This window comes from Carassius carassius, chromosome 42 (genome assembly GCF_963082965.1).
Source record: "Carassius carassius chromosome 42, fCarCar2.1, whole genome shotgun sequence".
NCBI classification, from domain to species: Eukaryota; Metazoa; Chordata; class Actinopteri; order Cypriniformes; family Cyprinidae; genus Carassius; species Carassius carassius.
In genome coordinates this window covers 12,132,195-12,159,224 of record NC_081796.1, presented here as the reverse complement: position 1 = coordinate 12,159,224, position 27,030 = coordinate 12,132,195, and the positions used below count along the sequence as shown (strand labels likewise).

The following is a 27,030-nucleotide window of genomic DNA, read 5'->3' as shown; positions in this document are numbered from 1 at the left end:
TTTAACATTAGGGATTTGAAAAACTGACTAATAGTAAGTAGTAGGTTTACCTTAGCATACACAGTTAATTAATCTAACAGTAAATCGCAATAAACCAAAAATTCAAACAAAACAGGCATAGTGACATTTTTGTGTGACAGTGTTTATGTATTTGACTGTCTGGCAGGAAGAAGTGTATTCAGAGGGATGTTTCTCTGTGTTGGTGTGTTTCTTGCTGGGATGTGGGAGGACTAATATGTTGAGAGCACCCCTGCTATTAGCTTCACAGTGCTGTGTCAGGTCACCACACCAGACATCACCACACTGTTTATCTCCATTTACCCAGAATGCCATGGAACCTGGCTGCGATGTGTATCTGGGGCTGCGAGTACATCTGCTTTGGTCCAGCAGCCAGTTGCGACAGAGCTCAGCCCAAATGCTGAACTATTATTGGACGAAATATTACCTTCTTGCTGGAATGTGTCTCGTGCTTCTAAGCACGGTGATGCTGATTTCCAATTTGGATTTAGTTCTATAGGTTTGTTCAGCTCAATTAGACTGTGTAATTGTAAAAGATATCCATACAGCACAAACATTGGCTTATTCACATTATAAGTTTTTATTTTTGATAGAAAGACCTCTAGTTCTTTAATGCTGTCTCTGACCTGCGGTGTAGATTCTAATCAAAACTATGACCTGTCAGTTTAAAACATTTAGTTAGTGTGATTTGATTTAAAGTTGGTGCAAATAATCAACCCTTTGATATATCTTCCATAATAAGGTATTTTTGTAAATGACATTTTTGAGAGTTCAATTTTAATACTGCCCAGTCCACCTGCTATTCGGCCTACTTCATCAAACTACATTTACCAAAATCAACTATTTTCTTTAGTTTCAGTTGCTGTCCCATGGCTCACTGTGTTCTAGTGTTTCCACTCTTTATATAAATCCGGTGATGCTAAGTTATATCTGTTAATATTATGGGTCTGTGCTAACATGAACAATGAATGGTTGTATTTTTATTAACAAGCATTAAAAGAAATGATAAATGAATACTGTGACAAATGTGGCATTCATTTTTAATGTTAACTAATGGGTCTTTATGGTAAAGTGTTATTTAAATAATGATATATGCAATTAGTTGTGATTAATTAATCTGCATATTGTTACTTTGATTATAATCTGACAGTCCTAGTTAAAACCAAAGAGATATGAAAGATTATTTTTAATGTTTTTTTGTTTTTTTTTAAACAGTCATTCAGTTAGTAGACAGACACACTCACACTGAATGCTGTCTGGCAGTCCCAATTCCCTTAGGTATTCTGTGATAGACAGAGGAAAAAGTGGGAAAAGTGTGACAGCCGTCTTTGTTGAGAATGGCTGCCTGCACTGAATTTCAGGTTACAAGGAAGTCTCATTTGGTCTTGTCAATATTGACATCGAAGATTAAAATGTCTATGTTTTTTTGCACAAATCGTTCAAAACCTAACAGAAGAATCTTTTGTGATCACAAATTTCATGATGGTCTGAACGGGAACATACTTTTTAATGTTTAATATCATGATAGTGTATGTTGTGAGAAGCTACAAAGCTGAGGATTGAGAGAAATTTCTGAGCTATTCATTCTGAAATGTTGTAGTGAGGAAGATCTCTCTGGTGTCAGAGTAATGATGAAAGAGGATAAGAAGTGTTTCAATAAAAGGCAACAGCGATCCAAGAGGGTGTGGTTGCCAAACGCTAATAAAACATCAAGTTGGATGTGAGGTATTTTTAAGAAACTATGTTTTGGGAAGCTTTGAGAGTGCACATAATGTCCCTTTGAAATATGTTGCTATTTGAGGCAATTTATGGATGCTTAAATCAGCAGATATCAACAAAATACACCTGAGGCGTCAGGCCAAAGAACAATATTTGTCAGTATATATATGCTAGAAAAATTCAACAGACCCAGCCACCATTGTCAGTTCCCGCCGAGGTCAAATGCAAATCAGACAATGTCCCTCACTGAGCATTTATTGAACATGCACTGATTGAACAAACACAAACAGGCCAAACGCCTCATTGGTGTTATCAGAGAACAATCCTGTTTTGCACTGGTTAAGCATGGCATTTAGGGCCAGAACTATTGATAAAAGTGTACAAAAACTATCAGTGGTAATGGGTTGTTATAAATTCATAATTCATAAAACAATAATATAATACATAATATGTTGAAACACTTATTAACTCTAATAATGCAATACAAATAATGCACAGCATAGCATTAATGGCTTGAAATTTGATAAGAAATCTCAATGTCTTGTGATTGCAGACTTTGATATATTGACAAATCTAAGCACGGTAAATCAGAAACTCTAGAAGAGACATGAGAAATAGGAGCTGTTGACAAAAAGTCAAAAAAGTTTAGGCAAAACTGATATATTAAAGCTCATTTGTGCTATTTTTTCCCTTTGGGTACTTGATCTTTTCAGCATGCATAATTAGTATATGGTTTCATATTGTGTATTTAAATGATATTCTGCAAGTTTGGACACATAGGACTGAAAACCAACTGTGCATTGTAAACGATCCGCCTCTGTCACTCTTGGGGTGGTTGGTTCATCTTTCCAAAGCATCCCTTTATCTTATCTTCCTTTATTGTACTTGTTTATTTTTAATGTGCCTGTGGGCTCTTTAGAGGCTGTCTTCTATAAGAAATCCCTTCTGTGATTAAAGTGGATCATGAATAACACCACTGTTAGCTACTGTAGATTTTAGAAGTCTCTCATGTGCTCCAAAGGGATCTTTCTGTATGTAGGCCTATTTGGTGGTGTTATATTCTGATACTTCTATATATCTTCAGTCTATAAAAAGGCTTAGCAATGGTTTGTGCAAAACCATTTGGGAGTAAAATTTGTATTTAAAAAAATTGTCTATTGTGAGTAGTGTAATGAATTTTAAAGTACAGCTCATGCAGAAATCTCTTTCAAACCAAGCAACTTTCTGTTGGTCAACATGGCAACATTTGCATGAACCTGATTATATATAAGAAAATGTATTTCACAAAAATTGAGACACACACACAAGTACCGTCCCCCTTCACTTAACGTACACATAAATTGTAAAAAAAATAGAAGGCACTGAAGGCATCGAGGGCTATTTGACCAAGAAGGAGATGGGGTGCTGCGCCAGATGAACTGGCCTCCACAGTCACCGGACCTGAACCCAATCGAGATGGTTTAGGGGTGAACTGGACCGCAGATGGAAGTCAAAAGGGCCAACAAGTGCAAAGCATCTCTCGGCAATCTGTACTTAAAATGTATCTTACAAAAGTGCCAGCAGCTCTCACGCACACCTTTCAAAATTAAAGTCTTGCACAAAAAAATAAATAAATAAAAAACATTAGAAAAACATTTAGAATTAAGTTTTTTGGTGTTTATGTTGTTTCTTTGACTGTACACTCTACGACCTACTCAGAGCGGTCTTGCCACCCACCAGTTGAGAAACATTATGCACAAGCATATAGACCCACATCCAGTCTAGTTCTACTGTATATGCATGGTTCCTTAAGACAAAAATGGGAGGGAGTATGACATTTCCACTCATTTACTTGTTACGTTTTCTTTTTCATTACTCAAAATCACTAGACCCTTTGTTACCTATTATCTCAGTTCTTCATGTTTGGAAGTTTCAACTTGGTTCTTCTTAATGATTTCGGTCCAGCATTGAGCCAAAAACAACAATTTTCTGTCTAAATAAATCTGATGGTCTTGATGGCAACGGTAAAATGTCTGTAGTTCCCTTTCGAGAGTACTCTCGTACTGCGTAAGCTAGCTTACGCTATGGGAAAAGGTCCCCTTTTCTCGAGAATATGAAGCCAAAAATTATCCTTAATTTTTAAATAATGTAAAACGCAGTGCTGCAGCACAGCAGACCCAAGCGAAGCGGCTCGCGCGCTTATTGGCTGTGCTGCGGCAACTGCAGCAACCTATGGTGAGGCGGCGGAGAGTAACGAACCAATGGGGGCGCTTCGCGCCCATTGGACGTCAGAGCGCGCCAAAATAGGCGTGGCTGGAACTATATAAGCCACCGCTTCACCATAGGGATCAGATTTCATCTCCTTCAGCGATCTCACCTGCACTTCGCTGTCTTCTCCGGAGAAGCCTCTACACGCCGTCGAAAAGCCTCTCAGCGGGATAGCACTGCAACGCAGATCTGAGGACGCCGGCTCGTGCTTCATCTCGACGCCGCCTTCAGCACTCGCTTCCTGCTGCGCCATCCGGCGTGACTATATCCTTTTCAAAGCTAGTGTGTTTGCCGCTGCATCACACTTTTTTCCTCCAGAATTCGAGGCGTTGTTTCAAATGCCTCGGGCCTGCGCTTCCTGCCGAGGCCCTCTGCCCAGCGAGGACCGCCACATCATCTGTGTCTCCTGCCTGGGCCGCGAGCATGCTGAGAGCGCACTCTTCAAGGGCGGCTGCCCTGAGTGCGACGACATGGCTATATCGACCCTGCGGGCTCGATTAGCTCAAACCAGCCACGATGCTCCACCCGCTCCGCCTCTTCTCTCTCAAGTGCCGCGTAAAAAAACGCCGCGATCAGAGAATGCCTGAGCATACTGTTACACGCGAGCTCACACCGGAACACTCCCCGCGTGCCTCGCCCGCTCTCGCTCCTTCGCCTGTCCTCTTCGTGGATGAGCAGCGCCAGTCCCTGCTCACCAGCGCCCCCTTCTCCTTCAGAGCGCCTGAGGCGGAAGAGGACAGACACGACAGCCTTTCTCTCGCCGCGTCCAGTAGTGAGGAATGGTCGGGCTCCATTGCGGACCCCCCCCCTCTACAGCACCCAGCTGCACCGGACAACGCGCCGATATCGACGCGGAGCTTACTCGCGTGCTTACAAGGGCTGTCAGCGACCTTCAGCTTGACTGGTCTCCTCCAGACGAGCCCGCTAAAAGCAGGCTGGATGAATGGTTCCTGCAGGGGCGCCCTTCGGCCCCTCCGCAAAGAAACGCCCCCTTCTTCCCGGAAGTTCACAATGAACTCACGAAGTCGTGGAAAGCCCCATTCTCCGCACGCTTGAAGACTTCTGTCTCGTCAGCGCTCTCCTCTGTCGACGGCGCCCGAGACCACGGTTACGAGAGCCTCCCCCCTCTCGAGGAGGCTATTGCTGCACACCTCTGCCCGCCCTCAGCCGCTGGATGGCGGTCGAAGCCTGTGCATCCATCCAAGCCGTGCCGCACCACCTCAGCTCTCGCTGGCCGAGCTTACACCTCCGCTGGTCAAGCTGCTTCGGCTCTACACACCATGGCTGTGCTGCAGGTTTTTCAGGCCAGACTTCTCCGTAACCTGGACGAGTCTGCCCAAGATACCTATGACTTTAAAGATCTCCGCAGCGCTACTGATCTAGCCCTGCGTGCGACAAAGACCACAGCACAAGCGATCGGCCGAAGCATGGCAAGCCTCGCTGTTTTAGAGCGACACCTCTGGCTCACGCTCACGGAGATGAAAGACGCCGACAAATCCGCCTTTCTCGACTCTCCTATCTCGCCTTCCGGCCTCTTTGGCCAGTCGGTTAAGGGTTTCGCTGAACGCTTCACTGAGGCTCAGAAAACGTCGCAGGCAATGAGACACTTCCTGCCGAAACGCTCTAGCTCTGCTGCGGGACGCCGTAGAAATGCGCCGCCCCCTCAGACCTCGAAGCCATCGCAGCCAGACTTACAGTCTCGCCCAGCGACCAAAACCCAGCACCGCTCTCGCTCTACGAGCCGCAAACCGCCAGAGAGACGGGGACCTCGGCCCAGGATTGTGCTGAACCCTGAGCCTCCGAAGCCCTCCTGACCTTCGGGCTGAAAAGACCGTGGTTAAGTCCCGCTGCGGCCGGACCACCACACAAGAAACCTCACATGCTTCCTCCAATCCCCTCACTAAAGGCGGTTGGAGATGTCTATACTGCAGTAAACGAGCCTGTTACAATGCACGCACGCCTGCACACAAACACCGTTTTCACGGCGACCTCAATAAAGCACAAAAAGAGCTTTTTCTATGTAGGCAGTGTGCCCACTACACAGTATGCACCCCTACATGTATACACACTCCCCCAAGTGTCACAAAGACTCACTCGGGTCTCCTTTCATGCCCACCTTCCCGCTCGCGCCGGAGGTGCTCTAAATGTAGCGCGCGTGCCCACTTCTCAGTGCGCAACCCTACAAATAAGCGCTGTCACCACAGTGTCACAAGCACAGCATACTCGAGCTACTGGTCCCCTCATAACAGGCGGCCAGTGCCCGAAACACATTCAACCCATAGCCGCACGAGCCGCTGCATGGCAGGCCATCCCCGGCATATCAGATTGGGTTTTGAATATAATAAAACGAGGTTACTCGCTCCAGTTCGCTCGCAGACCGCCGCGCTTTCGCGCCGTGGTCGAAACGAAAGTGAAAAGCGAAATGACACACGTCCTTCGCGCCGAACTGATAAACCTTCTTGCAAAAGGGGCGATAGAAACTGTCCCCCCTGCGCAGCGCGAGTCAGGCTTTTACAGCCGCTACTTCCTCGTACCAAAAAAGGATGGCGGTCTCAGACCCATCCTAGATCTCAGACGTTTGAACAAAGCGCTTATGACGCGATCGTTCAAAATGTTAACTACCAAACAAATACTCGCGCAAATTCGCCCGAGGGATTGGTTTTTCTCAGTGGATCTGAAAGACGCTTACTTTCACATTCAAATAGCACCCCATCACAGGCCATTCTTGAGATTCGCCTTCGAGGGGCAGACTTATCAGTACATGGTTCTTCCATTCGGCCTCTCCGTAGCGCCCCGTACGTTTACACGGTGCATGGATGCCGCTCTCGCACCCCTGAGAATGCGGGGAGTGCGAGTATTGAACTACCTCGACGACTGGCTAGTTTTAGCCCATTCCGAGGAACTACTGACGACACACAGATCCTGGATCCTCAGCCATTTAGAATGCCTGGGTCTCACGATCAACACTGTCAAGAGCGCTCTGTCTCCCAGCCAGAGGATTTCCTTTTTGGGGATAGACATAGACTCTGTGACATGTACAGCGCGTCTGACGTCACAGCGCGCTCTCACTATTCAGCATTTAGCCGTGTCGTTCAAAGCCGGGTCTCTTTACCCGCTCAAACGATTTCAGGAAATGCTAGGTCTGATGGCATCAGCCTCTGCGGTTCTCAAACTGGGCCTGCTGCGCATGCGCCCACTACAGCGCTGGCTGAGAGACCGTGTTCCAGCGCGCACCTGGATTTCCGGCCGCGCGCGCATCAGGGTGACCCACGGCTGCATCGCAGCTCTGGCCCCTTGGAAAATAGCCAACTGGTATCAGTTAGGCGTAAGCACGGGCGCTGTCTCGAAATGGAAAGTAGTCTCGACAGATGCATCCAACCTCGGTTGGGGCGCCCTGTACGAGGGCAGGTCTGCCTCCGGCCTCTGGTCGAGCCCGGAGCGACTGTTACACATAAACTGTCTGGAGATGATAGCGGTCGAACTATCCCTGAAAGCTTTCCTCCCATTTTTAAAGGGCCACCACGTTCTGGTCAGATCAGACAGCATGTCAGTGGTGGCCTACATAAATCGCCAGGGTGGTGTCAGGTCAGAAACCTTGCACACCCTGACCGAGCGTCTTCTGACATGGGCACATTACAATCTGCGCTCGCTAAAGGCAGCGCATGTACCTGGCATCCTGAACCGGGGCCCGGACATGCTTTCCAGGGCGAATGTTCCCCCTGGGGAGTGGTCTCTTCACCCACAGACGGTTCAGTTGATGTGGAGCATCTTCGGCAGGGCAGAGGTCGACCTCTTCGCCTCAGAAGACAACGCTCATTGCCCAATATATTTTTCAAAGAGCAGGGACGCGCTGGCCCTCGATTGGCCCAGACGCCCGCTTTATGCCTTCCCACCGGTTGCGATGCTACCGCAGGTCATCGATCGGGTCAGGAAGAGCAGATGTGCTATGCTGCTAGTAGCCCCACTCTGGACGACCCAACCTTGGTTCTCCGAGCTGATGCAGCTGTCCAGTACAGCCCCATGGCCAATACCGCTGCGGAAAGATCTCCTCACGCAGCTGAGGGGCGCGCTCTGGCATCCCCACCCCGAACTTTGGGCCCTTCATGTATGGCCCCTCAACGGGTACCCGGGAACCTCCCTGAGGGAGTGTTAAAGACCATTACGGAAGCCAGAGCGCCCTCAACCAGGCGCCTATATGCGCAGAAATGGTCAGTGTTCTCCACCTGGTGCGGGACACGGAACCTAGACCCTCACTTATGTGACGTGTCGGAGATACTCTCCTTCCTACAGGAGCGTTTAGATGCGGGCAGATCCCCGTCTACGCTCAAAGTGTATGTGGCAGCCATTGCAGCTTCTCATGCTCCGGTGGCCGGCCTATCACTGGGAAAAAACGAACTGGTCATTCGTTTCCTTAAGGGAGCTCGTCGGATGAACCCTCCCCGACCCCCTTCAATGCCTTCCTGGGACCTGTCTACGGTCCTAGAGGCCTTAAAGGGCCCCCCTTTTGAACCGCTTCAGTCTGTCGATATGAAGCTTCTTTCGTTCAAAACCGCTTTTCTACTGGCTCTGGCCTCAGTCAAGCGAGTGGGGGATTTACATGCGCTATCTGTAAGCGCTGACTGTCTCGAGTTTGGGCCTAATGACTCCAGAGTCATTCTCAGACCAAGACACGGCTATGTCCCCAAGGTGCTCTCAACACCGTTCAGAGCGCAGGTCATCTCGCTGTCAGCCCTTTCCTCGCAAAGCGACGAAAGCAACGCGAGCTTCATCTGCCCCGTCAGGGCTCTTAAAACCTATATTGCGCGCTCCGCCTTATTCAGGAGGTCGGACCAGCTCTTCATATGCTTTGGTGGGCGCACCCGAGGTCTCGCCACCACGAAGCAAAGCCTATCGCGATGGATAGTAGACACTATCTCGCTGGCTTACAAATCTAAGGGCCTTCACTGCCCGTTCGGCATCAGAGCCCATTCCACCCGAGGTATGGCCTCGTCATGGGCGTGGTCCTGCGGGATATCTGTGCGGCGGCAGGCTGGGCCTCTATGTCCACATTTATTAGATTCTATAATCTGCAAGTCCCTGCCCTGCAGGCCAGGGTACTTTCTATATAGACGTGCTAAGCCTTATCACGTCCCCCTTTTTTCGTTCCCTATATAAAGCTCACTAAGGTTGGCTGTTGGGACTGGGATTTCTCCTGCTATAAAGCCCCGAGCTCTCGCCTCGGGCTGTGACAGGTCGAAGTTCCCGAGCACGCACAGCGTTTTACATTGTGTTCCCATAGTGTAAGCTAGCTTACGCAGTACGAGAGTACTCTCGAAAGGGAACGTACTCGGTTACTAACGTAACCTCGGTTCCCTGAGATGAGGGAACGAGTACTGCGTAACCTGCCGTGCTATGTGCTCGGACCGGGTGATCGCTTCAGTCGATTTAAAACCTGATCCCTATGGTGAAGCGGTGGCTTATATAGTTCCAGCCACGCCTATTTTGGCGCGCTCTGACGTCCAATGGGCGCGAAGCGCCCCCATTGGTTCGTTACTCTCCGCCGCCTCACCATAGGTTGCTGCAGTTGCCGCAGCACAGCCAATAAGCGCGCGAGCCGCTTCGCTTGGGTCTGCTGTGCTGCAGCACTGCGTTTTACATTATTTAAAAATTAAGGATAATTTTTGGCTTCATATTCTCAAGAAAAGGGGACCTTTTCCCATAGCGTAAGCTAGCTTACGCAGTACTCGTTCCCTCATCTCAGGGAACCGAGGTTACGTTAGTAACCGAGTACGTTTTGTGTCAAGCCTCTTTTAATCAAATGTTAAAATAACTGTTTATGCATGTAAATATACAATAAATATATAAACTAGATTTAATGTAATATAATAAACTAGATATTGATGCTCAGTTAAAAATATAATATATATTTTTTAAATACATATTTGGTTCTTGTTCTCAAAGGTTGGACTGTACATGAAATGCCCTAAAGTAATTAATTTGGAGCAAATCAGTCCTATTTAAACATTAAAAAAGGAGCTGATATAATGTAGATATTGAAATAATAAAATTATGCACAAAAAATAAACCGTATGACTATAGATTTCCTCTCCTAGAGTTACAGCAAGGCTAAAACTTGTGAAGCAAGACAATCCAAGAAGTCAGTCTGAACATAGAATAAGTTTAGATGTCATATGTTTCTGTATGAATGAGTGTGAGCCCACACTCATTCATACACCTACTCATGCACCTTTTCATGTGCCATGCTTCGTGACACACACACTGCTCAAACCTTCTGTTTTTGAATGGTTTCAAATGCCTCCATTTCCAAGGACTTCAATTTTAGAAGCAAATTATTTACCCAAGAGCTCTCCACATGCTGTTAAAAGCTGGTTCAATGTTCTCGACCTAGGCTAGGTGGTTAGTTGTTTATATTTGTCGAGCACCAGAATTCAGCTGATGTCTGCTGTGTGTATGTTGCTTATTCAGTCAGAATGTAGAATCTGAACTATCTGTTATATTAATTTTAAAGATGCACCAAACACCATGTACATTTTGGCTGATAAAGATAAGAAGACTCTTTTACTATTTGGATAACTATATATATATATCAGGGCCGTGCAGAGACCTTTGGAGGGGCAGGTGCTCAAAGTATAAAAGGGGCACATGGAACAAGGCTTTAAATAACGCTGCTCAAAATATCAATACAACAATATATTGTATACTCCTTGCTGAGTCGCGTATCAATATGGAATGGATGATTATGTACCAGCCTCTTTCTCCATGCTTGCTTCTTTCTGCACTGTTTCTGTTATTTGTGCTTCTACATTTTCCTCTTTCTCACCAGCCTCTGTCTCCTGGCTTGCTGTTCCCTGCTCTCTTTCTGTCACTTGTGCCTCTACATCTCCCTCTTTTTCTTCCTCTATCTCCATCTCCTCATCTGATCTATTAATTTCCACTCTCTGTCCATCTAGGAACAAGGCACAATTTACTATTTCAGCATTAATCTATTATTTTAACCATCACTTCTACTCTTGCTGATTGATACAAAACATAAAAAAACGGATACACTGGAATATAGTGATTAATATTATTATTACTGTTGTAGTTGTTGTTGTTGTCTAAAATTGAACACCTTTGCAGTGTAAACAACTGACAGGCTACATTTTTTTTTATTCTCTCTTTGCGAGGCATCTTTGCACTGCAGAACACACACAAAAAACACAAAAGGACATTTCATACCTTTTCCTAAAATCTATTAGGGGCCCATCTAGTGTTGTCACGGTACCAAAATTTCAGTATTCGGTACCGATACCAGTTAAAATCCACAGTTCTCGGTACCAATTTCGGTACCAAAGCAAAACACAAAAATATTCTAATAAAAAAAAAAAAACTTTTTATCACAAAAAAAACCCCAATACCATTCTTTATACTTATTTACAATTATGTTTAAAGTTTTTCTACAAGTAATATAATTATGAAAAACAGTAAACAGATTTATTTCTTTAAAAAATAAAGTTTTATAAATTTTTTCCACAGTAGTAGCAGTATCGCATACATTCTACTAAATAATAGTAATATCTAGCACAATGCCTTTATGTAAAAATGAACTTTTATTTTGACGGGCTAATTTTATTTTGACACTGGTTTTATTCAAATGAAACGGTAAAATGCTTGTGAAGTGACTCAGAACAGTTATGGTGATGTATTTTATGTATTGATGTCCTCATTGAGACGGCAGATGCTGAAATTACTGCAAGCGCCACACGCTTCAGTCTATCTAGTAAACAAACCCGCACGTCTCTGCCGTTCATTCATTCACACAGAGACGGCCAGAACATGCAGGATTCATATTTCAACCAACTTTTGCGGCTTAACATTTAAAGATAATGGTCCATACGGAGATTTGATTTGATTAATTTATGCTAACTTTGACACATTCCATGATTGTCCATATTAAAATGTAAGTTTCATTATCATGACTGGATTGAGTTTACAGGCTAAAGTGGTCTTGCTGTTGTAAACACTGTTGCTATTGTAGAAAAAAATATTTGTCACATTTAAATTATAATTATATTTTAATTCATTTCTGAATTGTTTTTATTTTTATAATGATAATTCAGACAGTGAGAAAATCTGAATAAGCGTTACCAGTGATGTGATGATAATTTTTTAATGTTTAAAAAAAATAAATAAATAGTGTAATATAAAAATAGTTTAGTCAAATAACATAAAAAAGACCAGACCCCTCGATGCCAGTGAAACTTTTCTCCCTCAAACAGCACGCTAGCGTTACTTCTACACTACAGGCTACACACAGCAATATAAACAACATATCTGCATGTTCTCACATCACATCGTTCTTGTAAATAAACCTCAAAATCACTTCTTTGACACTGAAACACCACTTACCAGCTGCCGTGGTGGTGAAGATATTCTCTGGCAATTAAAAAATGCGCGTGCGGCGTGAGGAATCGTCCTGGTGGGATGAGGTTATTGTCGTCAGGTGAAAGGTCATCATGTGGGTCATTTTATTTACGGCTAAATTATTATCCATAAATTTTACTAATATTTAGATTGGGCATGGGGCATTCATAAAAGGGCATGTTATTACAAAACAATTAAAGGAAACTGCTTTGACAAAAGGGCACTTTGGGCAGAAAGGGGCAGGTGCTCAAGCACCCAACGCCCATCCCCCCCCCCCCCCATGCACGTGCCTGATATATATATACAAGTGTCTTTTTTATTTATTTATTTATTTGATTTTACAAATTATCCACAAAAAAAAGCAGCATTCCAAAATATTAAACATTTTTTAATTATTATTATTATTATTTTTTTATTTATTTTTTTTTTTTATTAAAGACCTTCACAATGATCAAAGACCTTCATATTTATTTTTTCTTTTAAATTTCAGGCAGAAATAATTATTGCAGTGTATTTAATTTTTTTTGTGACATAAAATGACATACCGCCCAGCCTTACCCTAAGCAGATTATCTTGACTGAAAGTTAGTGAACACATTGTTAAGACAACATCTTTTACGTTCCATTTAGCGCTTAATCGCTGAGCTAAATGTGCTGTTGTGCTGTGCGTGTTATGAAGGGACATCATTTTAAGAGGCCCTTTGGCTTTGTGTGCTGTTTGAGAATCTGACTCTGAACCAGAGGAAGAGGTGACGGGTTTTGTCGCCTTCCTCATGGGGGATGAGAAAGGCATGCTGGGAAGGTAATGCACTTTTAATGGCCTGGTGCAGAGCCTTGCAGCTGTGACGGCCCATGTAGCTGCAGCGCTGATTGATTACACGTCTCCCGGGGGCCGGAGAGAGTGACGCAGCAGCTGCAATTCATCGTGCCGCCAGGGCCGTGATTCAGCAGAACACCGCACTGGTATCCACACAGTGCTGCTCGGAGGGGAGGTGTTATTGTCTAGCTTGGTGATGATTCATTTTTACATATTCATTTTTTATCTCAGGACATAGATTGGAACATGGGGCTTTTATTGAATCAAATCGTACTGGTAAAAAGGTACTGAAAACTGATGATGGTGAAGATTATTATGTGGTCATTATTATCAGGATATCATTAGATTATTGTAAGATGTGAATATAAACACATTAACATTCGAAGGTACGATGTCTGTAAGATTTTTTATAGAAATTAATACTTTTATTCAGCAAGGATGTATTCAGTTTATCAAAAGAGACAGTGAAGACATTTATAATGTTACACAATACTTTCATTTTAAACAAACAGGTGTTTTTAATGAGTTTTTGAACTTTTTGTTTATTAAAGATGCCTGGAAAAAAAATGATTACAGCTTCAACAAAAATATTAAGCAGCAGAATTGTATTCAGTATCAATAAAAATAAGAAATTACAATAACATTATTGTTTTTTTTACTGTATTTTTAAATAAATAAAATAAAGCCTTGCTGAGCATAAGTTTTTTTTCCAAATGTTTATATTGGTATTGGCTGGTTACTTTTTAAAAACACAGTGAAAATGTCATACAACTGTTAATTGTAGTGTTTTGCTAATTTAAAAATAAATGTTTTAATAAAAATACAAAAAAATGTCATACTTTGTCATGTTATGAGACCTAAATTCATTTGTTGCATTTAAAATTTTATTTTTAATATTATTTTAATTATTAGACAAAGTACAATAGCAATTTCAGTCCATGAAAATAATTATCAGCTTACCATATGTACTTGATTTTAACATTAGTTTGGAAACCATTTTTGCATCCTAGTTTAAAGGAATTATCTTCATGGACTAGTGAAAGAGGATATGTAAAGTTCAAGAAAAATAAATTTCTTTCATTGTATGCCTTTGGAGATTTTTTCCTTATTGATTATATATATTGGTAATATATTGTCTTGCATTAGGGAGGTAAGTTAGTAATTTTTCATGACCTTTTCTCATGGCCTGAGAGCGAGGATATGACACATGACGACAGCATGAAATGTCAAACATCTGTTTGAATATGTTCTGAGAGGTCACTGCTGGGTTATCAGAGAAACTGGAGCTTGTGTGCCATTCCACATGCTTGATTGCTGCCATGATGGGCCTTTTGAACACAGAAACAGGAAACACATGTGCTGCATGCTAATTACCATCAGAGAAACAATCATCAAAACTACAAACCCTCATCAGGCCACTTTCTAACCCTCTTGGGATACTTTAAACATTATCCGGAATTTTAATTTAGTTTAAGTTTCAAACAGGCTATAAATATTTTCTTTAACAGAATAAAAATGACCACCAGTTGCTGTTATCTAATATCCATTATTACTGTAATTGTATTATTTAAAGTATTTGCAAACAGTAATTTCAGGAGTTTAGATCCTGTTTCTTTTCTTAAAGTAGCAACGCATGTCGAACAATCTTATCTTACACATACAGGACCTTGTTTTCTTGTTTAGCCCAGAGGAAATGATGTCATCCAGTACATGGTTAATGTGAGAGTGGTCCAGGTTTAATTGGATTAATGAGTCCTTGTAAACTAATTAGTGAGTGAGTACAGTCAATATTCCGAGTCAATCAACTTGACTATAGTAAACAAGATAATATGAGAGAGTCGCTCTGACCTTACAGAGAACAAGCACATACTGTTATTGAGTTTCCAAATGCTCTCACGACTTCATGTACTGTCGTACAGTTTAATTAAAATTAAATCAAACTTGACCCTCTTTATTTTCTCAATTATTATGCTCGTCAATAGTGCATGTTATTTAAAAAAAAGAAAATTGTTTTCAAAATATTTTATTGGAAATATAATAACTTTCCCACCACAGAAACCAAATTTTTTACTGATGTGTAGGCAAGGAAATATAATATTAACTTCTAATTTCAAAGTCTGATTTAAACGATAGGAATTAATTGCTTCATTCTGGATAATAAGTAAAATGTGTAATGAATGCTTTATCTTGTTGTCTTTAAAGACTTAATTTTGTTGCAAATTATGTTTATGTTGCCTGTTAAGACCTCATTTGTCTGGGAAATGTACAGTTCATTTACATTTACGCATTTGGCAGATGCTTAAATCAACGCAATTAATATTGCATTAAAGGTGCACATATCAGTCCATGCACCAGTCATATTTTATTCACAATTTACACTTGGTATAAATATATATTCAAGAACTGCAGTATTTACATGGTGCTACAACAACACAATGGTATTATCAGAAAACCATTGAAAGAAATTGAAATTGAAACCATTGAAACAGTAATAACAATTGACTTTTTTCGTCAATATAAAAGTAGAAATCATGTTAATATATTTAATATTTTTGCTGCCAATACATGGGTTTCACAAACTTCTATTTAAGCTCAAAACTAGGGCTTTGAATCTTTGGGTAGACAGCGATTCAATTCACGATTCATAAGGTATCGATTCAATTCAAGAACGATTTTTGCAAATTTAGAATGATTCAATCCCATTTAAATCACAAATTATATAAAATTAGATTAGATTAGATTATAATTATTAGAGTCTGCATTTTTTAAGTGCATTCACAGGATTATTTTAATGCTTTAAAGGCAAGGGCAATTTAAAGGCAAATGACACTGCAGCCTTTATGGCTACAGAACCATACAGTAAGTTATAAAAAAACTATTTTTTATGTCCATTGTTTATGGTGGTTAAGAGAGCTTAATGCGCTGCAACTTGACAACACGTTCTGCAAATGCTCACAATGCAAACAAATAAAGATACTCACTGTAAATACTCACAACATAACCAACAAAAGAACTTTATTTGCAGTGTGTTGCTTTATTTGGTTGTGTTGTGAGCATTTGCAGCATGTGTGTTGTCAAATTGATGAAGTTGTTTTCTTAAAACTATCACTCACATTTTTGAAGATAGACTTGAATGTGCATGATACAAACCTAAATTTTTATAATACACTATAATACACTTTATATGTACACTGACTGAACTGCTGTGAAGAGAGAACTGAAGATGAACACCGAGCCGAGCCAGATAACAAATGAAAGATTGACTCGTTCAAGAGCCAAGTCAAGAACCGGTTGCATCGGTTTTCGGATCACCAGTAGTGATGGGAAGTTCGGTTCTTTTCTGCAAACTGGTTCTTCCGGACAGTTCGATTCAATAAACCGGTTGAAGAAAATGGTTCACCGGATCTTTTGTGCTCGACGTAATGACGTCATTGGCGATGATTGCCCTTCATTCAAGCCTTTGGTTTAGCTCATAACATTAGCACAGAATCAGTTCAGAATCAATCATCAAAAGAATCAGTTCGGTTCAGACGCTCTGTGTGTCAGTCTGCTTCACGCTGAATCACACATGCGCAGTATCGTCAGCTCCTCAGTTCTCGAATCAGACGCTTCCAACAGAAACGGTTCTTGACTCGAGAACGAGTCAATTGTTCGTTATCTGGCTCGGCTCGGTGTTCATCTTCAGTTCTCTCTTCATAGCAGTTCAGTCAGTGTACTGTTTGAGTAAATGGATTACTCTTGGATATTGGTTTGTTTTAACTCAGAGGGAGTGTCAGCCACATTAAAAAAGTTAACAGCTTAAGTCATTTGTGGATTAATACAAATTGGAGACGTGAACCGTTTCAAACGATTCAGTTCGATTTGGTGAACTGGTTCAAAAAGATCCGGTTACAACGACTGATTCGTTCGCAAACTGGATATCACTAAACTGCAGTGTTTTGAACTCGCTCACAACAGACCAGAAGAGAAGACAATGCTGAATAAAGTCGTAGTTTTTGCTATTTTTGGACCAAAATGTATTTTCGATGCTTCAAAAAATTCTAACTGACCCTCTGATGTCACATGCACTACTTTGAAGATGGACATGGACAGTATACCGTACATACGTTTTCAATGGAGGGACAGAAAGCTGTTGGACCCCGACGGGTTCGGTTGGGTTCGGGCTTAATTTATATAATTTTATGCAGGCACGAGCCGGGCTCGGGCTTGCACTCCGGTTTGCGAGGTACACGAGCGGTCATGTGATGTGTTTCGATTAGCGCAAGAAAGATGCGAAAATGGATGCTGAGTAGGTGTAATGGAGGCTTGCCTCTGGTGATTACGTTTTGGTTGCAACAGCAACTAAAGCAAAGTCTGAGATGTGGAAAAGTTTTTACCATGTTTATAATGAGAATAATGAGTGAATAATGACGCACCATCAGTGAGCGCAGGAACGCGCTGAAGCCATCTACAGTGGTTTCAATAATTTTCCTCCACAAAAACATGTAGGCTTAGCCTAATCTCTGTGAGTAAAGGTTTTTCAAATGATATTCATTGAGTCTTAAATGCATAATGTGGACATAGGAGTATTTACGCTGGAGTATTTACGCTAATGTTGGCATTATTCTTTTATTAAATGTCAGCTGCTAGTGGCGAAGCAAATCCAGCGGAACCTTTATGTTAATTTCATTATTGCCAAATACCCATCTTAATTTAAAATTTATCTTAATTTAATTTGTTAAAAAAGACTCATTTTTATTGGTGCGTTGGTCTATTTAGAGTGCTGAGATGTTAAGATGTTACAGAGGACTTATTTTATTTCTTTATTCCAACTTCCAAGTGGTCTAGTCTACGTTAGTTATGAATAAATTATGTTAAAACATGTATAAATGACTCATTCTTGACAAAAGGCAAAAGAGCAGTGTGTATGCGCACATTTGAATAATGTCGGGCTGTAAACAGGTTTGGGCTTTTAAAGGTCACATTTTTCGTGTTTTTTTTTTAAGCTTTGATTGTGTTTACAGTGTGCAATATAAAATTTGTTCATGTTTCGCGTGTAAAATAACACAGTATTTTTCACACAATTCACTGTTTTCACTGTCATAAAAAGGGGCTGATGACTTCCTTGTTCTATAAAGTCCCTCCTTCAGAAATACGTAACGAGTTCTGATTGTGCCAGCGGTTCCTGTGTTGTGATTCGACAGCAGCTTAGCGCACGCTGCCCTCCTGGAAACGTGATTGGGCTAGTTTTGACTAGTTTTGAGAAGCAAGTAGGCAGGATTTGTTTTGACCTGGCAATCCTGATCTGAACGCATGTGCTGGAGATTTACTTCTAATCACAGAACGCCTTACTGATGAGATGCGCATGAAAATTGCATTCAATTTTTTGCATAGCCCTACCATCTAGTTAACAAAGCTAAACAGCGTTGCCCTTTGTGTAATAAGTTACAGAAACGCACCAACTTAAATAATAAAGTACACTTACTGGTTGTGGTCCATAAACAATGCCTTCTCCAGACAAAGAGGAAACTGCTCCATCTTTCAAGAATAATCTTTGTGCGAATCCGGCATTAAACTGATTGAGATTGAGGAAGCTGTCCTCAGCAAAATGTGCTGTACATAGTTTTATATGTGGATTATAATTTTCGGGAACCGAGATAAACATAAATTGTAACCATTGATCTCTAAGTACAGCGTCCCTGGGAAGGCCAAACAAAGGTGATTGGACTCAGAGAAGAAAATAACAGCATTTCGATGACATGGCGACAAACACAAACGCAACGCTTCCTCCTTCGCCGTCGGAGCGCAACAAGACCACGCCCCCCTTTTTGTGTATTCCTGTGGGTGGAGGTTAGTCAAAAAACTGTTTTAGTGACGTCATCACTGCAGGAACTAGAGGGATGTAGTCCAAACTGGTCGTTAAATTTAGGCGAATTCTGTTTAATAAAATATCTCGCTTGGTATTGAACTCGAATTTTACAGATATTATTTATACTCTAACAACAACATTACACACTAACTAAAGTTTGAAACATGGGATCACGAAGAACGGGACCTTTAAAAAGCTGTCAATCAAAATGTACTTGTCGGGATCGGGTCCTGGCAGGCCTAACTTTTATGGCCCGATTACAGCTCTAAAACACGCCCAATGTTTGTATGCTAAAGCAACGCAAGCTACTTTCATACATCTGATTATCAGATAAACCTCGCGCTCTTATTCAAAGTTGTTGTTAATGCTGTGGTTATTTAATTTTCCCTTATACATTCGGTTCAACAATATTGCTAAAACACATTTATCATTTAATAGAACTGTGCGTAGACACTTACATTTCTGCTCCGTCCATGCAATAAATACGCAGCTGCGTATGAGAACAATATCGACGATAATATCGATAGCTGTGAGAGCCACTTCAAAACTACAGAAAACTACTTCACTTTAGCATTACTGGCCATGACCGTACTCCTGTGACAGTCACAGCCAGTAAAAGTGGAGTGCAGGAAGGAGAGATGTGAGGGCACGAACACTGTTCAAGGTCTCCATTAATTTGCGCTTTTATTATTTTAATGTGTATATATTTTGAAAGCATTGAATCACTGTAGAAATCGTGATTCATTTGATTCTTATCATTTTAAATCGATTACTGTCCAAAATCGGCGATTCAAGATTCAAAAAACATGTTTCAAGATCGATGCATGTGCATCGTCAGGGTTTGTAATCAATGCATCGATAAAAAGAGTTAATCGTTACACCCCACTCAAAACTGATGAGTTAGACTAAAGCAGATGTGCCGGTTTCTCCACCTCCAGCATTGGGAGTCTAACTGTGAAAAAGAAACATAAAACAAGATAAAGATAGAAGCATTCTTATTCCTGTCAGCTGTGGCCTGAGGGGATCCACTGACAGCTTTATTTCACTACACCATCTCAGCTGACCTTGCCTTATCTCAAAGACCTTGTCCTTCCAAACAGACAATTTAGGTTCTGTCTCAAAACTGACCCGGGACGTCAGCAAACCATCATCATTAACGTAAAACAAACATTGCCTTGGGAAAAGACTAGACAGTTTTTTCAGCCTGTTGGCTCAAGGGCTCAAAGAGCACGTGGCTAATATCTCCATGTCAAGTTTGATTTTCTCTGTATTGTTCTCACAGTTGTCGCTGTGATGAGATTTAAATATAATTTTCTGTTAGGGTTGCCATGGTGACTGACGCAGGGTCTCTGTGTGTGCCAGCTGCCTTGCAGTGGTTTGTTAGAAAAGAAGTACAAGCGTCACTGCATGCTATCTAAAATTTACACTGAGCTACATATTGGTTAGTTTGCCACCTATTTTCAGGATTTACTTGTTTGGCCTACACGTTCATTTCATGGCCTCTCGATTTGTCTTGTGCTTGTAGGTTTTACTCTACTGACCTCATCTCTGTTTTCAGAGAAAAGGCACTCGTGTCTCTTGACCTCCCGGCGCAGGTGGGCATGACTCACAAATGGACTTTCTTCCTACACAAACTCACACACGGTATCGTTTACTGAAAAAGCGTGTCGTGAATCACTGCAGATATTCTCACAGGTGCCTTGATGACGATGCAGTGACTACTGCGCATACATACAAAAGCACAAAAAGCTGTGTGGGTCTATTGATTGAGACGTCATGATTTGTATTGACTGAGAAGTCAGGCAGCTCAGTGGTTTAATTTTTTCAGCTGGCTGTGTTGAAAAGCAATGAGATGAAATGAACATAATGATACACATATATATATATATATATATATATATATATATATATATATATATATATATGTATATACTTGTGATATAAATTTAAGCATTGATCAAAAGCTTTTTAGGTTTGGTTTCTACTTGAGAAATGTCTCGATTTGATCCAGCACTTATGAAAGACAGGCAGCTCTTAATGAAAAGATTCTGGAAAGGGATCAATGCTGCTCAATGTAACACGGCCAATGTGGTTGTGTTGGCGAGACTTTTAGATTAGCGTGTGATTCAGACTTCCTCTCACCCAAGGGGGCTCAAATCTCATTTCACATACTTTATCGACTCAATATGTCTTGTGCGGTGGGATGCGGTTCGGTCACAGTAACCCCAGGGACAAGATGAGAGTGACAATTTTGACACCTTGACAATCACAAACAGAAAAGCACACACACATTCATAGACACTTATCTCTTGAGAGAAATGTGTCCGTGTCCATTTGCATTCAGCAGTGTGACAGTTTCCTGAGGCTGTGAAACTGTTGGCTCATGTCAAATGCCTGAACACAGGGGAATAATGCTAGAATTTTAATGACAGATCACATACATTTCAGCTTGTGCTATTTATTATTTTCAGAGCTAAACCATTTATTTATTAAATCTAAAGTGTTTCATTTTCATTTTCAAAAATCGGTCATTTATTGGTTTGGCAAACAGACATTCAGGGCCCCACTGGTGTAAAAACTGTCAATTTGCAATTTGACGAATGAAGAAGAAGCATATAAAATGACAATTTCAATATTTAAGTGTATAAATGTGTATTAAGTGTAACAGTCAACATATATGTAAAACTATTTAAACAGATTTCTTTTTTAAAAAAAGTGCAAGTGAGCTTGAAAAATGAAAATAGGGCAAATATATATACATGAAACACAGATATGAAAAATATAAATAAATAATAATTGCATTAAATGTATTGCATTAGACATTGGATGGTGTTTGGAAAGAGGGGTACATCATTTTGTTTTGTTTTTTTAGCTGGGAGAATGGATGGGATAGATAATTACTCAGGTTCTAGAGTTGACGTTGAAAACCTCATTACAACTTCACCCTCAGTTGAAGCTGTAATAAAGTTGCACTGCAGATTTGACTATCCAGCACGTATTTGTGTTTGCGCTCTGGAGTGCATCACAGGTTTATTTTTACAATGTGGTTTACAGTGTCGAGCAATGTAGCCAATCACAGACATATCTGTTGATTTTAGAGGAGTGCAGGTTAGAATCCACACTCCACAAATCCACATTATGACAGTGTAGAAGCGATGTAAATAAGAGATTCATTGTGCTGTGTAGAGAGCTTCATTGATTATAATGTAAATGAGTGACAGCTTTTTAGTGATAAAGGAGTGCTTTTTGCACCATAAAAGTGAATGGCACAAAACTATTATGGTTAGGCCTATTTATATATGATATTAAGATTAGAGCACACTCACTAATTTCCAAAGCAACCTCAGTGATTTGATTCTGGAGCCAGATCAATTATTTAATAGTATGAATTATATTGTGCGTCATCTATAGTTATTCCACATTCCACTGATAGGGTTGAGCTACTGCTGCTGTGTTGGGATGCTTGCCTCACATGTAAAAATCATGACCCTATTTAATTAAAAATACCTAAGTTGATTATGTTCTTAAAGTTCATTAAAAGTTCAGGAATGCAATAGCTTGATAATCAGATTATGATTAACTCCCGAATATCCTTTGTCCTGTAGAGAACCATGAGCACTTTGGAGGAGGAGCCGGACCATATGATACCATGAAGAGAAGTCTGCAGGTTCTGCCCCACCAGCTGCTGAGTAAGTCTCATGTTAATAAAGCCTTTTAATACTGATAAGCCATTTATAGTCTTTTTTAAAGCTCTGTTTTGTCATAGTGGTTGACAAAGCATCCTAATGTCCCATATGATAATATTAATTACAAAATATTATAGTGCTTTAAAAGTTAAGGTATTAGTATCATTGATCATTGATACTATTATAATTGTCAATATTTTGAATCAGGGTTTATTGTTATATTTTCACTTGAATTTTAGTTAAAAGTTTTATGTTTTTGTTATATATACACAGTCATAAATGCTTTTCTCAAAAAAACGTTGGACAAAATTATTGGCACCCCTAGAAATTCTTATGAGTAAAATATCTCTGAAGTTTATTCCCATTCATGTTCACAATTTTGAACTCCAGGGTGATTATGAACATGAAATTATCCAGCAATGTTTTCCTGTTTCACTGAAATATGAAGAGGAGGCAAAACAAAGCCCAAATTCCCTTAATCATCCACCACAATGAGAAAAACCAAAGAATATATCTGATGTGCAGCAAAAGATGATTGAGCTTTACAAATTAGTGAAGTGGCTTTAAGAAAAGAGTTAGAGCAGTGAAAATTCCCATTTCCACCATCAGGACAATAATTAGGAATTTCCAATCAACAGAAAATGTTACGAAACTGCCTGGAAGAGGACGCGTTTCTATATTGTCCTAATGAACTGTGAGGAGTAGAGTTTGAGTGGCTAAAGACTCTGCAAGGACCACAGCTGGAGAATTGCAGAAAAGTCTCGGGGTCAGAAAGCCTTAAAAAAATGGTCAAACAGAACCTACATCACCACATGTTGTTTGGGAGGGTTTTAAGAAAAATTATCCTTGCTCATCCAAAAACAAGCTAAAGCATAATCAATTATCAGACATGACAGGAACTTCAAATGGTATTGGCTTCTAGGGTCAGATGAAACTAAAAATGAGCTTTTTAGCATCAAACACTCAAGATGGGTTTGATGCACAAAGGGATAAAAAGTACCCCATGTATACAATGAAATATACAGCTGTATTTTTATGTAGTGGGCCTATATTTCTGCTGGAGGTCCTGGACATCTTGTTTAGATACATGGTATCATGGTTTCTATCAAATACCAATAGATAAAAAATCAAAATGTGACTGACTCTTTTAGAAATCTTATAATGGGCCATGTTTGGATCTTCCAACCGTACAATAATCCAAACACAAACCTTAAAAACAACATAAAAATGGGTCACTGGGCACAAAACCAAGCTTTTGCTATGGCCATTCCAGTCCAGTATCTTTTTTTTTGTGTCAATTTTAGTCATTTATTTATTTATTTATTTATTTATTTATTTATTTATTTTTACACTGTTTTTAATAATTAGCTTTAGTTTTACTCTAGTTTTAAGTGATTTTATGGTTTTAGTTTTAGCTACAATATTACTGTCTGGATTTGACTGACATTTATTGTGGAAAACATATAGAGATATTTAGGTCACACTGTAGTTTGTGGAACAATTCTCACTAACTATCTATTAACTACTACTTTTTGCCTATATAAAATTCTTGATAGTTTTTAAGTTTATTATAGATATAGTTTCTGTGGATCATTCAGCATGTTTTTTTTTTTTTTTTTTTTTTTTTTTAAGTTGATTAACCAATAAAATCTTGCTAACTAAACCAGTTTAAACCTTGTGGTGACAGCAGGACACCTTCAGTCATCCCTGCTCTGCTGTCTTTTTTCTATTATTCTGTCTTTTTTAGTCTTGCAGAATATTAGTATTGGCAACACGCACCTGATATCAGTTTGGCTGAAATCCAACATTAAAGTGTGAAATGCATCAGGAACATGAGGTCGGATGGAGAAGTCTTCTCCCATTGTAGAACAACTTTGAAAAGATATTTCATCACAGCAAATTCTGTTAGATGCCATGCTCAGAAAAATCCAACATGAGTGTTGAGAAAACCTCAAAAAAAGGTCTGTCAAAACCATCAAAAAACCATCAAAAAGTTTCTGTGAAGAGTACTTTTCAGGCTCAGGTATATTTTAGCCATTCATTCAAACTAATGTCAGTGGAGTTTGTCTGGGAAAAAAATTGTGTTTTCAGTGCTTGGAGATATTCAGGTCATTTTTCTATGTGAATGTTCAGAGCGTTTCCCAGCTGAGCTCTGTCTGACACTGAAGACCAGGGGCCTCATGTACAAAGACTTGCGTTGAATTCATACTAAAACATTGCGTACGGACAAAGCTGTAAATGTGTGTACGCACAAAAAAAAAACAGATGTATGAATCTCTGCGTACGAAGGATTCCACGCATATTCTCTTTGTACATCCCAATTAACGTAAAATTGAGCGCACATGTACGAGCACAATGCCCCACCCAGTCTCCTCCCCTAATTAAATCAATTTAAATATGGTAATGAGTCCACTTTGGCAAAAGATAGCAGTAAGAAAATGGCTAAAGCAAGCGGCAAGAAACGAAACTTTACAGAAAGTGAATTGGAGGTGCTACTATCGGAGGTAGAGACTAGAAAAAATATTTTATTTGGAACTTTGTCCTCCGGAATTAATAACAAAAGGAGAGATACAAAAATATGAGTGGGAGAGTTTGGCTGAAGCCGTCAATGCGGTGGGATCTGAAAGTCGCACTGTAAATGAGCTTAAAAAGAAATGGTCTGATATAAAGGTGGACGTTAAACAGAGAACTGCTGCGCACCGACAAAGTGTGGGCAGAACAGGCAGTGGTAAAGAGTTTACTAAGAGTTTACTCCGATTTACTACAGGACTGCCACGAAGGTAACCAATTTCTCATTCGTTTTTACTTTGGTACATATAGCGTACCTATTTTATTGTCAAATGCATGCAGTGTAGAGGACCAACAGTACACCAGAGATTTTACGGATCCATTTCATTTATTGCAAATTTGTGTGCCCCTTAAAAATGGAAGGGACTTAAATTACAGTTAACATGTGCCTGTTTATTTAGACTCATATGGTGCCACAGCCGAAACATCCACTGCTCAGGAGGGCCACTCGGAGTCCGCCCCTCCTGAGCAGCCAGTGCCCACTGTGCCCAGCGTTTCCAGTGCTCCCCCCAGTGCTGATCATCGTTTTAGGCTAGCCTCAGCCAGACGGTTGAGATCGCCAGGGGCCCCTGACTCATCAGTGGGCCCCTATAATCGTCACCACCTTTCACCCCACTTGCGACGGCCCTGGTGAAGACCGCTGTGCTTCTCGTGTATCTGCAGGTGGAAATAAGTCCATTATGTGAACTGTTTGGTAATCACAAGTAGGATTCCATTGCTTCACTTAAAAATGCTTTATAGTGCTTAAACATATACAAAGAATCATTTTTTAAAAAGAAATGTATACTTTTATTCAGTAAGGACACATTGAATTGATCAAAAATGATGTTAAATAATGTTAGACTGATTTCTATTTCAGATAAATGCTGTTCATTTGAACTTTATATTTATCAAAGCATTTGTAAGTAAGTGTACTGTAAGTAACTGTTTTCAACATTGTTAATGTTTCTTGAGCACCAAATCAGCATATTAGAATGATTTCTGAAGGATCATTCTAAAGGTTGGGGTAATCAATGCTGAAAATGCATGAATAATACATAATACAAAAACCGATAAATCTTACAGACCCCAAATTTAGAAGTGTGTATATATGAATATATGTAGAAATGTTACATATGAATATGTATAAATACTGATTAGATCTGGCTGGAATGCCAAAGTTTTATTGGTTATTGTAGGCTGTGATAATATTTAGTAAATTTAAACATTCTTCCTAATTTTTTTGAGCAGTTAGCTCAGCTACTACCCCGAAATATCATAATTAGATGCGGTTTGCCCTGGCTGCTGTGCTGCATTGAGTCCCTCTGGCATGGCCTGAGGTTAAGAGCTTTTCTCGAGGGCACAGACATGATAGTTCAAAGATTAGTATGTGTGGCGATTATATATGCAGTTTTAGTTACCAGCTCCTTTAACCCCTAATACACATTGCATTTAAATGTAACATGTATGAAATTGGCAGGTTCCTACCTTGCCAAGTCTGAATGCTTTTTGCCACAAAATGTGCAAGTTATATAAAGAGAGCGGTTCATGAGTCATAGTTAGTGTTGGAACTCAACAGTACTGATAACAAGCGCAATTTTCTTTCTCTCAACATCAGTTTGTTTGTGTCTTTCGTGTCTATCTGTTCATCAGCTCATCAGTAGTGATAGCACCATTTGTTTAAAATAAACTGAATTTAGCTGATGGCTTTCTCATGCAGTTATGGAGTGATTGCTTTTCTCTCTG

The 27,030-nt window shown here is 40.4% G+C and overlaps 1 protein-coding gene across 5 annotated transcripts in view; it reads left to right on the top strand.

The window, feature by feature from the left end:
- The window catches only part of LOC132124331 (transmembrane protein 108-like), a 75,567-nt gene that overhangs the window by 30,752 nt on the left and 17,785 nt on the right, over positions 1-27,030 (top strand). For 4 of the 5 annotated variants that reach the window (XM_059535327.1, XM_059535324.1, XM_059535325.1 and 1 more), the window contains one exon: positions 22,657-22,740. In XM_059535327.1, coding sequence (XP_059391310.1) covers positions 22,701-22,740 — 40 coding nt within the window. In that variant the 5' untranslated portion in view covers positions 22,657-22,700. Of the gene's footprint in view, positions 1-20,417; positions 20,493-20,576; positions 20,647-22,656; positions 22,741-27,030 lie in introns of those variants that run through there. The other variant, XM_059535326.1, reaches the window with a different exon arrangement.